At 45.1% G+C, this 13,814-nt stretch overlaps 1 protein-coding gene across 2 annotated transcripts in view; it reads right to left on the reverse strand.

The window, feature by feature from the left end:
* Window positions 1-13,814, reverse strand: part of ARHGAP10 (Rho GTPase activating protein 10) — a 264,608-nt gene that overhangs the window by 135,911 nt on the left and 114,883 nt on the right. For both annotated transcript variants that reach the window (XM_060178991.1, XM_060178990.1), the window contains exon 10: window positions 11,088-11,182. In XM_060178991.1, coding sequence (XP_060034974.1) covers window positions 11,088-11,182 — 95 coding nt within the window. The remainder of the gene's footprint in view (window positions 1-11,087; window positions 11,183-13,814) is intronic.

Genomic DNA, 13,814 nt, shown 5'->3' on the forward strand with positions numbered 1-13,814 from the left:
GAGCCTCAAGCTTGAAAGTCTCTTTGCATAACCATTATGTTACCTGCCCCCACCTGAATTCATCATTCTTAATAGCTGAGTAGTCATCCATTGTGTATATATGCCACATCTTTCACTCATCTGTTGTTGGACACCTGGGTTGCTTCCAGGTTTTGACTATTACAAATTGTACTGCTATGAACATAGGTATACACAAATCTTTTTGGATGGATGTGTTTGGTTCCTTAGGATATATCCTCAGGAAAGGAATTGCAGGGTCATAGAGTAGGTCCATTTCTAGCCTTGTGAGTTCTCCAGACTGCTCTTCACAGGGGCTGGACCAATTTATATTCCCACCAGCAGTACAAGAGGGTTTCTTTGCCCCACAGCCTCTCCAGCATTTGTTGTGACTATCCTTTCTGATGTACGACACTCTCACAAGGCTGAAGTAGTATCTCACTGTTGTCTTTATTTGCATTTCTCTGGCAATCAATGACTTGGAGCATTCATGCTATACAACAGACAAAAGGCTAATAACCAAAATATGTAAAGAGCTCACTAAACTTAGCAACAAAACAAAAAGACCCTATCCAAACATGGGGAGAGGATATGAACAGAATATCAACCAAATAAATCCAAAAGGCCAAGAGACATATGAAAAACTGCTCTAATGTATATATATATATTGAAAAGGTTAAAGGGGGAAAAGTCAGGTCATCAAACTGCAAGCCCAGCATTCAATCTCACCTTGAGAAGGGGAAGGTGGCAGGCCAAACAGAACTATGTCAACATAGTAGCATAAGACGGCTCGTGATGCCTCCCCTCTGTTACAGAACCAGAGCTGTCATAATCAGCCATCCTAAGGGTAGTGGGGGCAGGGGGTGCACTGAGGGGATGGTGGGAGTGCAGAGTACAAATCTGTGAGTCCTATACTTTTCCAGAGATGGTAAAAGCATGGTGCCTGATTTTGTCAAGGGTGAAAACTTCCTAGTAATTCTTCTATCCACCAAAAATGTTTCAAATAGATCAAGTAAGCAAGGGCATGGTGAGAAGTGAGATTATTTCTGCCAATAAAAGTGAATTGCAACCATTAATCATTAGGGAAATGCTGCTTATAATGTAGAAAGTTGTGAACAAGATGGAGAACCTATAAAATCCTTGTGACCTTTCAATTATTCTGTTTATTTTTTTATTATTTATTTACTTTTACAGAGCCAGATCCTCCTGTGTGAACAATTTCAGTTCCCAGCTCACTCTGTTTCAATTCAGAGAGAGAGAGAGAAAGACAGAGACCACAGCACTTGAGCATCCCTGGGTGCTGGCACCCCTTGTGTATGGTGCTAGGGCTTGAACCTGGGTCCTGTGCATAATACGGTACACCCCCTGCCCCAGGAGCTGTCCCTCTTCAGCTCCATCCTGGTTTTTTAAAAATAAGTACTTACAGACTGAAGATGTCAAATATAAAAAAATAAGTAGCCTCTTTTCTTCCAGGTCAACTAGGAATACCAAAGGAAATCATTTGGAACTGCAACAAGGCAGACTTCAGGAACCCACCAAATCATCGGTAAATTCAAACACGTGTGGGTCCTGGGCAGAGAGGAGCCTAGAGAGAGATTAAGTTACTGGTAACAGTCTGGCGGTTTACTAGTTGAGGCACCACCTCCAGTCTGTTTTACCAACTGAAAGACGGCTGAAAGAAGGAGAGGACTCCCGTAAGACTCACCAAATGCAACTCTGAGTCTCCATTGCTACTGCCCTCAGAGGCTGGAGCAGCAGGGGGGAGGCCCTGTGCTGACATCTAGGAACAGAGAACTAACCAGGAAACTCAGGAGATCTACACCTTGGTGGCCTAGCGGTGGGGCTGTGTGGTAGAAACCTTTCCATGCTGTTCTCCTGATGAGAACATAGTGAATAGTTGCCTCAGAACCTGCAGACTATAAACGGGACTTGTTTAGAAACTTACAAGGCCCAGCAGTGCTGCCTGGCTTGGCAGAGAAGCTGAATTGAGCCTGGAACTTTGGATCCTTGGGGGTGTGAGAGTCTCTTTGCATAACTACCTTAGAAGCTCTTTGCACCCCACCTTAGGAGAAGATCTATACCTGGTGGCCTAGTGGTAGGGCTGTGAAAGTCTCTTTGCATAACCACTGGAATATCTCTGCCACATCCTGCTTTATCTCTTGGTCAGGAGTCAGTGGTTAAGCTAAGAAGCCTACTTAGAGTTTAAAAGCCCTCAGGCTCCCATAGCCTACAGGGAAGAAAAAAAACAAAAGAGTACTTTAAGCCACTCAGGGATTAAAATACTATTGAAACAACTGTCAATTTCCACAACTGTGAACCCTTTAATTACCTTACTTAGACACAAATTAATCCAGGCAAGAGTGATCAGTAATTTGAAAAGTACTGAAAGAGGGACCTCATAACATATTATATAAAATGGTTTAAACCAACAAGAAGAAATACTGGAGAAATGAACCAGGACAAGAGTCCAGCTAAAAGCCCCCCAAAGGCAGAAGCACAAAATAATGAGGTCAACATCCAAACACTAGTTAAGGAAATAATCATAGGAGTTAGCAAAGAGTTTGAAAGAAGTGTCATCAGAAATGCAGTAACAACCAATGAGACCCTGGAAGAAAACACTAATTATCTCAAGGTTATTAGAAAGCTGAAATCGCTGAGCTAAAAACACAACTAGCTGAACAAGCTAAAACAGTATCAGAACAGGGTAACAAAATAGATGAACTCCAGAAAACAGTAGAGGGGAGAGAGAATAGAATAAATGAGGCTGACGACAGAATTAGCAAGATCAAGGATGAATTAGAGACAACTAAAAAATAAATAGGTAGGTAGATATTAAAATGCAGAGACCTCTCTTCTTGTAGATAAAACCCACAAAAGTACATAGACACACAAAGGGCTGCCTTCATCCCCTGTGAAGCAGCAGGCCAAAGACCAAGCCATCAGACAGGAGCACAGGAGTAGAACCTTAGCAAAGCTGGGACATGGAGAGCAGAGGCTGCTGTGACACTTACAAATCCCTAGAAGACGTAGACACAGAGAGTTGAACTCACTCTGCACATCATCCCCATGGGACCCTGCCAGGGTGCTCCAAATGCTCATGGAAAAGCCAGCATGAAGCTCAGCGAGACAGGCTGAGGCATGTGGTCGTGTATGCACAATCTTGGAGAAAGCTTCTGGGGACCCTCCTCAAATTATCTAAATCCTGTGACAAATGGCATCTCAGTTCAATCATACTTTTAAAGGACAATCCTTCCTAGCAACAGCCTGAGGGAAGAGTAGGCATCCCTTCCCTGGTGGTGGGAATTGTGTGCAATTGAACCCATCTTATCCTATGGTCTTGCCAATATTTCCACTTTATAAATAAAAATTTAGAGAGAGAGAGAGACCCAGACCTGGGCCCAGGAGATAGCATGGTGGGTTAAGCACTAAACTCTCTAGCACAAGATTCCAAGGTCAACCCCCAGCATCCCACATGCCAGGGTGATGCTTTGGTTCTCTATCTCTAACAAATAAATTGGTCTTTTTTTTCCCTAGAGAGAAATAGCCAGCCAGACCTAGAAACAGTACAGGTATTAGAGGGAAAACTAAAGCCACTGCAGTAAAAAGGTCAAAGGACCCACTGTGAAACCAATCAACCTGCATAAACTGATTTTAAAAATTCAACAGAGAAACTACTATAAAATGAAAATACATGGGGGCCGGGCAGTAGTGCAGCGGGTTAAACACACATGGCATAAAGCACAAAAACCAGTTCGAGCCCCCAGCTCCCCACCTGCAGGGGAGTCGCTTCACAAGAAGTGAAGCAGGTCTGCAGGTGTCTAGCTTTCTCTCCCCCATCTTCCCCTCCTCTCTCCATTTCTCTCTGTCCTATCCAACAACAATGACAGCAATAACAACAACAATGATAAACAAGGAAAAAAATAGCCTCCAGGAGCAGAGGGTTTGTAGTGCAGGCACCAAGCCCCAGCAATAACCCTGGACACACACACAAAAAAGAAAGAAAAATGCATGAGGCTGGTGAAATATCTCACCTGGATAGTGTGCTGCTTTGCCATGTACATGGCCCAGGTCCGAGCGTGGTCCCTGCTGCATTAAAGGAAGCTTTGGCACTGTGATCTCTTTTTCTCTCTCTCTCTTTGCCTCTCTGCCTCTATCTCTATTAGAAGGAGAAAAATAAAATAAATTGTTTTAACAAGAAATGAAAAGCTAAGTTATGAGGAATTCAGCATATAAGTTTCTGGTGTGAAACCTACTCAGTGCAGAGTCTCTCTTGCCATTTTCCTAACTCCCACACTCCACACCAACATTGACCTTTCCCCAGGTTCCTCCAGGAGCAAATATCAGACAACTGAAAACCACTCCACCCTAGCAGCCCGAGCTCACCAGGCCTCTGCTAGTCCCCCTTCTCTGCCCAGCCACTCCCTCAGAAGCCCCAGAGAGGCTCCATAGGATTTCCACTGCTCCATACTCCTGATGTCTCCCCAAAAGACCCTGGGTGGCATGGTCTGCTTCTTCTCTTAAGTGATTAACAAAATTCCCCTCCAATGGAATTTGCTTCCTCTCCAGCACAGCTGACCTCTCCAACACACAGTCCTGCAAGCAGAGCTGAAAAGAGCAAGTGGTCTAACACAGACTAATGAGAATCCTGGAAAGTGAAGAGAGAGTGAGGGGCAGCAGTGTTTAAAGAGTTAATGGCTAGGTTTTTTTTTTTATTCTCAAACTGATAAAGAAAAGGATGTCAGCACACAAATCTATGAACCCCCATGAACCCCAAGTAGATAAAACAAAGAAAGCCACACCCATCTGGGCACATTATAAAAAGAAAATCTTGAAAGCAGCAAAAGAAAAAGGCAGCTTCCAGGGGAACAATAAGAAAGATGGATGACTTGTCATGAAGAGGAAAAAAAAGATGGCAGCCTCAAGAAAACAGAGTGAGGACTTTGAAGTCTGAGGGGGGAGTGTTATCACTCTGGAATTCTGCATCCATAAAAAATTGAAGACAAAATAAAGATGTTTTCAGACAGACAGTACATGAAGAATTCTCCTCGGCAGACTTTCATTCCATGAAATACTCAAATTATATTAGCCTAAGGGACTTCGGGGAGATAGCACAAGACAGAAACCTGGTTCGGCAGTGATAGATGAAGAATGGATAAACGTGTTGGTATTAAAAGCAAAAAGTCGTATATGGACAGACCCTTATGTGTGCACGTATATATAGCGATTGAAACTGAGCACTAAGCACTGGTAAAGATTGTTAGGGGCCAGGCAGTGGTACACCTGGTTAAGCACACACATTACAGTGAACAAGGTTGCACGTTCAAGCCCCTGGTCCCCACCTGCACGCGGAAAGTTTCACGAAGTGGTCAAGCAGGACTGCAGGTATCTGTCTGTCTCTGTCTCTGTCTCTCTCTCTCTCTCCCTCTGTATCTCCCCATACCCTCTCAATTCCTCTGTCTCTATCCAATAATAAATAAATAAAAACATTTTTAAAGTTTAATAAAAATATTTTTACAATTTTATGAAGTACTAATGTGTTTTGGGGTTTACAGTCTATGTAGGCATAAAATAAATAGTATGGCCCAGGGGGCTGAGGGTGGTAATTGAAAGGAATTGTGTATTTATGAAAATGTAGATACGGTGACGATTAAAATACAAGTTATACTCTGTGGACAACTAGTGGAAAATTCACATACAGGGCTGGGAGACAGATCCCAGCTTATTTCAGCCACTGTAAGAGTGAAAACGGAACTTTTCACAGAAGCAAGCATGACCTTGACCTTCTTCCAAGAGGGATCTACTAGGCACTAGGCAGATTCAAACCAAACACACTATCTGAACTGTCAGGTTAAGAGGCACAATGTGAGTGCACCTGCATGTGATGAAAAGAAGAATTTCCACGGATGGGAACAGTTTTCCCAAGTGCTGTGGTCCCCCCCCCCCCTCTCTCTCTCTCTTCCCTCTCTATCCTCTCCTCTCCTCTCTTCTCTCTCTCTCTCTCTCCCCCTCCCTCCCTCCCTTTCTCTCTCCTTCTCCCTCTCCACCTACCTCTCTGTCATTACCAAAAATAATAATAAATAAAAATTTAAAATGTGGGGGTCAGGTGGTAGCATAGCGGGTTAAGCATACATGGCGCAAAGCGCAAGGACTGGCGTAAGGATCCAGTTTCAAGCCCTCAACTCCCCACCTGCCGGGGAATCACTTCACAGGTGGCGAAGCAGGTCTGCAGGTGTCTATCTTTCTCTCCCCTTGTCTTCCCCTCCTCTCTCCATTTCTCTCTGTCCTATCCAACAACGACATCAATAACAACAACAATAATAACCACAACAACGATAAAACAAGGGCAACAAAAAGAGGTAAAATAGTTTCCAGGAGGGGGTCGGGCGGTGGCGCAGTGGGTTAAGCGCATGTGGTGTAAAGCGCAGGGACGGGCGTAAGGATCCCGGTTTGAGCCCCCGGCTCCCCACCTGCAGGGGAGTCACTTCACAGGCGGTGAAGCAGGTCTGCAGGTGTCTATCTTTCTCTCCCCCTCTCTCTCTGTCTTCCCCTCCTCTCTCCATTTCTCTCTGTCCTATCCAACAACAAACAACATCAACAATGGCAATAATAATAACCACAACGAGGCTACAACAACAAGGGCAACAAAAAGGGGGAAAAATGGCCTCCAGGAGCGGTGGATTCATGGTGCAGGCACCGAGCCCAGCAATAACCCTGGAGGGGAAAAAAAAAAAAAAAGTTTCCAGGAGCAGTGGATTTGTGGTGCAGGCACCGATCCCCCAGAAATAACCCTGGAGGCAGAAATAAAATTAAAAATAAATAAAAATAAAAATGTCTATTTGGATCTTTTTGCTCACTACTAACAGAGTATTTGAATAATCATGAGTGAGTAAAAAGTCTATATGGAGATTGATAAGGCAGGGCTGGGTGGTAGCACACCTAGTTGAGCACACGTCACAGTGCAAAGGACCTGGGTTCGAGCCCTCAGTCCCCACCTACAGGTAGAAAGCTTTGCCAGTACCGTAGATGTGTTTGTCTCTCTATCACCCCTTTCCCTCTCGAGTTTTCCTTTTTTTTTTAATATTTATTCCCTGTTACCCTTGTAGTTTTATTGTTGTAGTTATTGATGTCATTGTTGTTGGATAGGACAGAGAGAAATGGAGAAAGGTGGGGAAGAAAGGTGGAGAAAGGTGGGGGAGAAGAAGATAGACACCTACAGACCTGCTTCACCACTTGTGAAGTGACCCCCCCCTGCAGGTGGGGAGCCGGGGACTCGAACCGGGATCCTTACGCCAGTTCTTGTGCTTTGTGCCACCTACGGTTAACCCGTCTGACTCCCACCGTTTCGATTTTTTACTGTCTCTATCCAACAAGTAAATAAATATAATAATAAAATAATAATTTAAAAGGTCTATTTTAAACAACAGAGATTCATGTGGCTATAAATTATAATAGTATATATCTTATTAAATGTAAATCTATAAACTACCAAGTTACTAATATAAGCTGAACTCCTTTCCAATAACTCCTTTATTGGATATGTCATTTAGAAGTGCTTCTTCACATCCTGTGGGTGCTTGTCCTTTTACATTGGGGGGGGGGGGTAAGGAGGGAACTGTTCAGCTCTGCATATGGTGGTATCCGAAGTCAAACCTGTGTTCTCAGGTATATAAGGCTTGTGCTCTAATGTGATGAGCTATGTCTTTGGAACCCTTTCACTTTTCCTAAAAATGAAAATTTTATTTGATCCTGAAGAGAAGACAGAGTGAGAGACCAGAGCTATCAGCTCTGGACTGGATGCTGCCTAAAATCAGACCTGTGGCCTCCGAAATGCAAGTTCGGGGCTATACGGCTGAAATATCCCCCTCCCACTCTTTTCCCTTTTTGGTGGTATTCTTAAATGCTGACTTTTGTCCATGATAGCCTAAAGTAGCCTTTTATCGGACTAGAGAGACACCCACATCCATCCTAAGTACTGACAATCAGGCAATAACGGCCAGCTGAAAGTAAAGGCAGTAAAGGCCCACCCTGGCCTGAGCTAGTCTCCCCTCCCACCCCAGGTATCAGAACAACACGGGGGATGGGGGGTTTCCAGCCAGTAGACACACACACTGACATACATGAGGACATGGGTCCAAGGCCCTGGCCTTCACCTGCACGGGTAAAGCTTCTCAAGCGGAGAAATCTCTCCCAATTTGTGGCTCTTGCCTTCTATCAAAAAGGAAAAAGAAAAAAGGGGGGAGAAAAGGCCATTGGGAAGAGTGGGGACCTGCAAGCATTGGACCCTGACGGCAAGAAAAGAACCATCATGGACTTGTAGAAACAAAAGACAATAGACTGCCAGCTTCCCTTGCACCTAGACAGAATCTCCTACCTCCATGCTGGCCAACGGTGTGTGAATACCCTCGAGAGAGAGTTCCTCACCAACCAGCAGTGCTGCATGGCCAACAGGGTGAGGACCCTGTGCCAGGCAATGAACCAAGCACAAGAACCCAGCCCTGCATCCCCACTCCTGAACTGATCTCCCCAGACCTCCTCAACAGGAGAGGAGAAGAGCCTTCTCCACTACCCGAGTCACCTTCCTCTAGGTCTTTCAATCCCACACAAATATAGATGATACAATTCACTCAACAGTTAAGTGCAAACTCTCGCCTGACGTCAACACAGGTGAAGTAGCAAGCCCAGGCTCCCATTCTGCTGTGCAAAAAGCATCTATCGCCAACTGCTGCCATGTCAACCTGCCTGTACCACAAGAGGAATTTCAGCAAGTGTGATGGGAATGAAACAAACCCAATTTTAAAAAAACATCTTAACAGACTGGGTCTGGTGAATTGCATCAAAGTAAAGCACTCGGGGCGGGGGGGGGGTCAGGTCTTCAAACACGATGACAGAGGAGGACCTAGTGGGGGTTGTACTGTTATGTGGAAATGTTGCACATGTACAAACTACTGTATTTCACTGTTGACTGTAAACCATTAATCCCCCAATAAATAAATTAAAAATAAAAATGGGGTGGAGAGACGATGTCCCCTTAAGCACGAGGCATCCACTGTGGAAAGCTGCTCGGTGGGATCTGCGCAAACTCCATCAGAAACCCCAGACCACATGCCCCCAAATGAATGATGCTCACTGTATCCCGACAAAATGAACATAAACACGGGGATTCGCAATGCCGCTGCCAGGAAGAAAAGGACAACCGACAGGCAGTTGCTCAGCTGCCTCTAATCTCCCTGCTGTCACTTCTAAGCACAATTCAGTTTCACGTAACCCAGGTCAAACCTGGTGAACACGCACCATCAATAAAGCACTAGATTTGGGGCTGAGGCACTGAGTCACACTAAACCAGGGAACCGGTCCTCAGGAACTTCAGCATCGAACAGGCAAACAGCAAATCTCTCATTTGTAGCCAATCATCAGGAGAAGAGACAGAGCAAGAACCTGTGTTCTTCCCTGTATGCCTTTAAATCCCAGAGTTAGGATAATGATCTCAAAGCAGATGCATGTTTCTACCCCAGTACTGGAGGCCAATAGCAACATAGTGGTGGGGATTTGGGAGTAGGGGCATCAAGAGACATTTCCCTGTTTAGAAATAAGAAAAAGCCACAGCTATATACAAGATGTTGGGTATTGTACAGCAAATCCTAACAAAGGGACTTTTCAAAGTTAACCCAATCACCAAATAATGTGATGATGATAGTAACTATCCATTGTCTTCTTGAACCCTAAGACAGCAGGAACTTCACATTTCCACTATAGAGCCTATATTTCCCCCAGTCCTGGAACCTTAGGGTGGGGCGCGCTTTCCCGCATGCTCCTCTCAATTCATATCAAATAATATTGCATCTGCCGATCACAACCTAATCAACGCAACAAGTGCCACCTCAGCATGCTTCACTTCAGACTGTGTCCAGAGACTTCAGGTATGGAATGACAACCCTTCAGCTCCATTACTCAGGTGAGACTGTCCCTTTCATAGTATTCTCTAATTCCATTCCAGGTGGTTCACTTCCTAACAAAGTCCCAAAATCTAGATATAGACCAGGTCCCCTGAGATAGAGCATATGTTCACACGTATCCATAAAGTAGGGCAAAATATATACCTGAAAACAAAAGTACACAATAGTCTGCAGTGAGTACCCCCCAACACTTCATCTGCACTATTCCAGCCTTTAGGTCCATAATTGTTCAACAACTTGTTTGGCTTTGTATGTTAACTCTCTTTGTAGCCACCAGGTTCCAGATGCCAGCAGGATGCCAGCCAGGCTTCCCTGGACAGATGACCCCACCAGTGTGTCCTGGAGCTCTGCTTCCCCAGAGACCCACCCTACTAGGGAAAGAGAGAGGTAGACTGGGAGTATGGATCAGGGAAGCAATTACAGAAGCCAGACCTTCCACTTTCTGCACCCCACAATGACCCTGGGTCCATACTCCCAGAGGGATAAAGAACAGGAAAGCTATCAGGGGAGGGGATGGGATATGGAGATCTGATGGTGGGAATTGTGTGGAGTTGTACCCCTCCTATCATACAGTTTTGTTAATGTCTCCTTTTTAAAATAAATAATTTTAAAAAAGAAGAAAGAAGAAAAAGAGGGGCTGTGAGATGGCTCAGCAGGGAGAGCACATGCCTAAGTAGTGCTCACGAGACCCTGGGTTCAGTCCCCGGGATGCCATGGGAGCACCCTGGACAGTACAAAGGAGAGCCAAGGGAAGGCAGAGAGTATTTGGGCATCTTTCCCTCTGTTGTGAGACAAGCCCAAGTTAGACAAAGTCACCAACTTTGGATAAGGGAGAAAACAGCTAAGGACTGAGCCCCAGAGATGCTGGGTTCCAACATCCCGAAGTCTAGCAATGAGCAAGTAGGCAGGGGCTGAGCTGCCCCAGAGCAAATGAGGCCAGAGTGTGAGAGAAGTGAGAGTGACCAGTCGGGAAAGGATAGGGCACTGGGTACTGGGCACAGCAGCATGGGGACCGCTGAGGCGGCCACTCAGACATGCACAGTAGAGAGGTGGGGGCTAGACCTGGCTCGAGAGGGCTCAGCAGAGACGAGGAGGAAGGAAATGCATTTCTCAAGCCCAGTAATTCCAGCCACTCACCTGTCAGCAGCTTCCACATCAAAACAGAACCTTCTGTCAATGGAGTCAGTATGCCTTTTGGTGCATTCTCTCAAAAAGAACACTTCTCCATCACCCTGTAAAAAAGAAATTTCTTTTCAAAAATTATAGCATAAGACTGTACGCCCTTAATGGGAAGCAAGCCAAGGCCTTGTGCATGTGAGAGCAGAGCATCCTGGGGCCAGCTTTTCATCCTGATTTCTACAAATAAGAGAGACTGGAAGGAGGCCCTGTCTCCACTGCTCTACTGTTCCTGGCAACCATGAGGATCCCACGTGGGGCCAGGGCTCAAGCTCAGGGCCTCAATAACAGCGAGGTCTGTGCTCTCACATATGAACTATCTTCTAGCCTCTAAAGTCACTCATCTAAACACAAATGAGTATCTTAACTGTTTTTTGTAATAAGAGACAACATCAGGCACCACCCTCCCATAAGCCGTGCTCTATTTGTCTTGTGGGTTTTTCCTTTGGAGTTCTTCTCATGCAGTGCCAGGACATCTGTGCGATGGCACAGGTGAGCTAAGTGCCTTACCACCAAGCCACCCTGCTAGCTTGTCAGTCACTCTGTCATTCTCCTGTCCTTACGGCCTTCTAGGCCTTGTTTTGATTATAGCAACATCAAACCGGAACTCACAAACACTAATGCTAAAGGCAGAAAGAGGACACCAGTTCCCAGTGCTAGAGATCTGCTACTCTCTCACTGCATTGTTTTAAAATTCTATCTCCTTTTTGTTTGTTGTTTATTTTATTGTACTTCATGAGGAGGTAGGTGGAGAGGGAATGTCACAGACCTACTGTTGTAGTTTTTAACCAAAGCACTGTTCAGCTCTGGCCTGCAGTAGGGCCAGGGATTGAACCTGGGGCTTTAGAATCTCGTGCATGAAACTGTTGTGTATTTTTCTCTTGAGCTAGCTTACAGGCAGAGCTGAACTCTTATTGTTGGTTGTTTTTTATTTTACATCACTTTATACTAAGTCATATGTGACCATTTTTGACCTGTGAAATTTTCAATTCCACTTTGGAATCCACCAGGCAGCACAATGAGGACCTTCAACCAGCTGCTAAGGTCATCAGAAAGCTAGAAACATGTTTTCTTCTGTTTCCTAAGTGCTCTTGCCAGTCAGGCACTACTCAACCCACTAAACTATTCTCTCTGAAAGCATTAGAAAGAGGCCAGACACTGAGCAATGCAGGAACAAAGGTCCTCAAGACAGCTCAAACAAGTCTGAGGACACATCTGTACAACACTGCAAGGGTTTCTGGAATAGGAGGATCTCTAAACCACATTGAAGACTCAAGAATGCAAACATCCAAACTGTCACGGCCATTATGTTCTAAATTGCATGGCTTGCATTTGGTGGCTACAACACAAAGTCCTCAGCAAGGGACGTGTCTTAGGACCTGAGTGATCTCTGACAGGACACAGACCCCAAGCTCACACCCAATCACAACATGGACAGCCTTCAGGAGTGACAAAGAGTCATGCACTTCTCCTGAGCCACAATTTTCAGTGTCCGTTGCACTATTACTAAATGTGTTTGCATCATAAGCTGTTTTCAATGTGTTTCGGGATAAATGTGTTTGCGTCATAAGCTGTTTTCAATGTGTTTCGGGAAAATGCCAAGTGTAGGGCCACAGACGTGTGCTTGGGTTAGTTCTGTATTCACATAAGCAAAACTATGCCTTTTGCCCAGCAAGCAAAGGATATTTAACGTTCTCAAAATACATCCAACAGGTTACATTCAACGTAAGTCAGAAGAGGTTTTTCTCTGGACCACAGAATGTAGTCATGAGCTGCAGTTTCTACCTGAATCGCATATCACAGTCCCCTGTTGCCAATAGCCAGCTAGCTACTGGGTGGTCTTGCTCCTTCCTTGCTACCATCCTCCTGCTGCTCACCTCTGGGGAGCAGTGGTTAGCTAAACAAGGGAGTCACCAAAGTGGGAGCTTTCTAAATCAATGTGAAAGAGTGAAATGCATCATAGCTCACTGACCCTGTACCATCTTAAGTGAGTGAATGTATGCCTGCATGTCAGACCGGGTAGAACACAGGCCTCGGTCACAAAAACTGGTCAGAGCTATGTGACAAGTATATGCCTGTAACTAAGCACTAATGACAGACAAGGATCCTACCTTTATCTGTGTGTGTGTGTGTGTGTGTGTGTGTGTGTGTGTGTGTGTGTGTGTGTCTGTGTGTGTGTGTCTCTTTCTATATCCAAGATCTCATGCATGTATAATTTCATTGATCTTGGGCCCACTTTTTTAATTCTTTTTTTCAGAGATACAGCAATAGACACCAGAGTACCAGCATGCCCTCTGATGCTTGGTATGTCTATGTGGTTCCAGGGCTCAAACCTGGGCGCCCACAGACAAGGGACATGCCCTAGCTGGTGAACTATCTTTCTGCCCCATTCTCATCTTTAGAAAAAATGTCTTTGACATTTATAAATCCATGTATATAATTCAAAAGGGGTAAGATTGGTGAGAGAGAGCTCAGCCAATAGAACACACACGTCAGCATGTGTGAGGACCCAGATTCAAGATCCTGGCCACCACGTGGGAGCACCTCCACGGGAGGCTTTCACAAGCCACGTAGTGATGCTCTCTCCTTCTGTCCTTCTCTACTTTCTGTCCTCTGTCTCATTCTCTATCTTTAAGGGGTGGGGGGGGGTAAGAATTGTTCTTTGGGGGTCATACTCCATTTCGAAAA

This window comes from Erinaceus europaeus, chromosome 19 (genome assembly GCF_950295315.1).
Source record: "Erinaceus europaeus chromosome 19, mEriEur2.1, whole genome shotgun sequence".
Lineage (NCBI taxonomy): Eukaryota > Metazoa > Chordata > Mammalia > Eulipotyphla > Erinaceidae > Erinaceus > Erinaceus europaeus.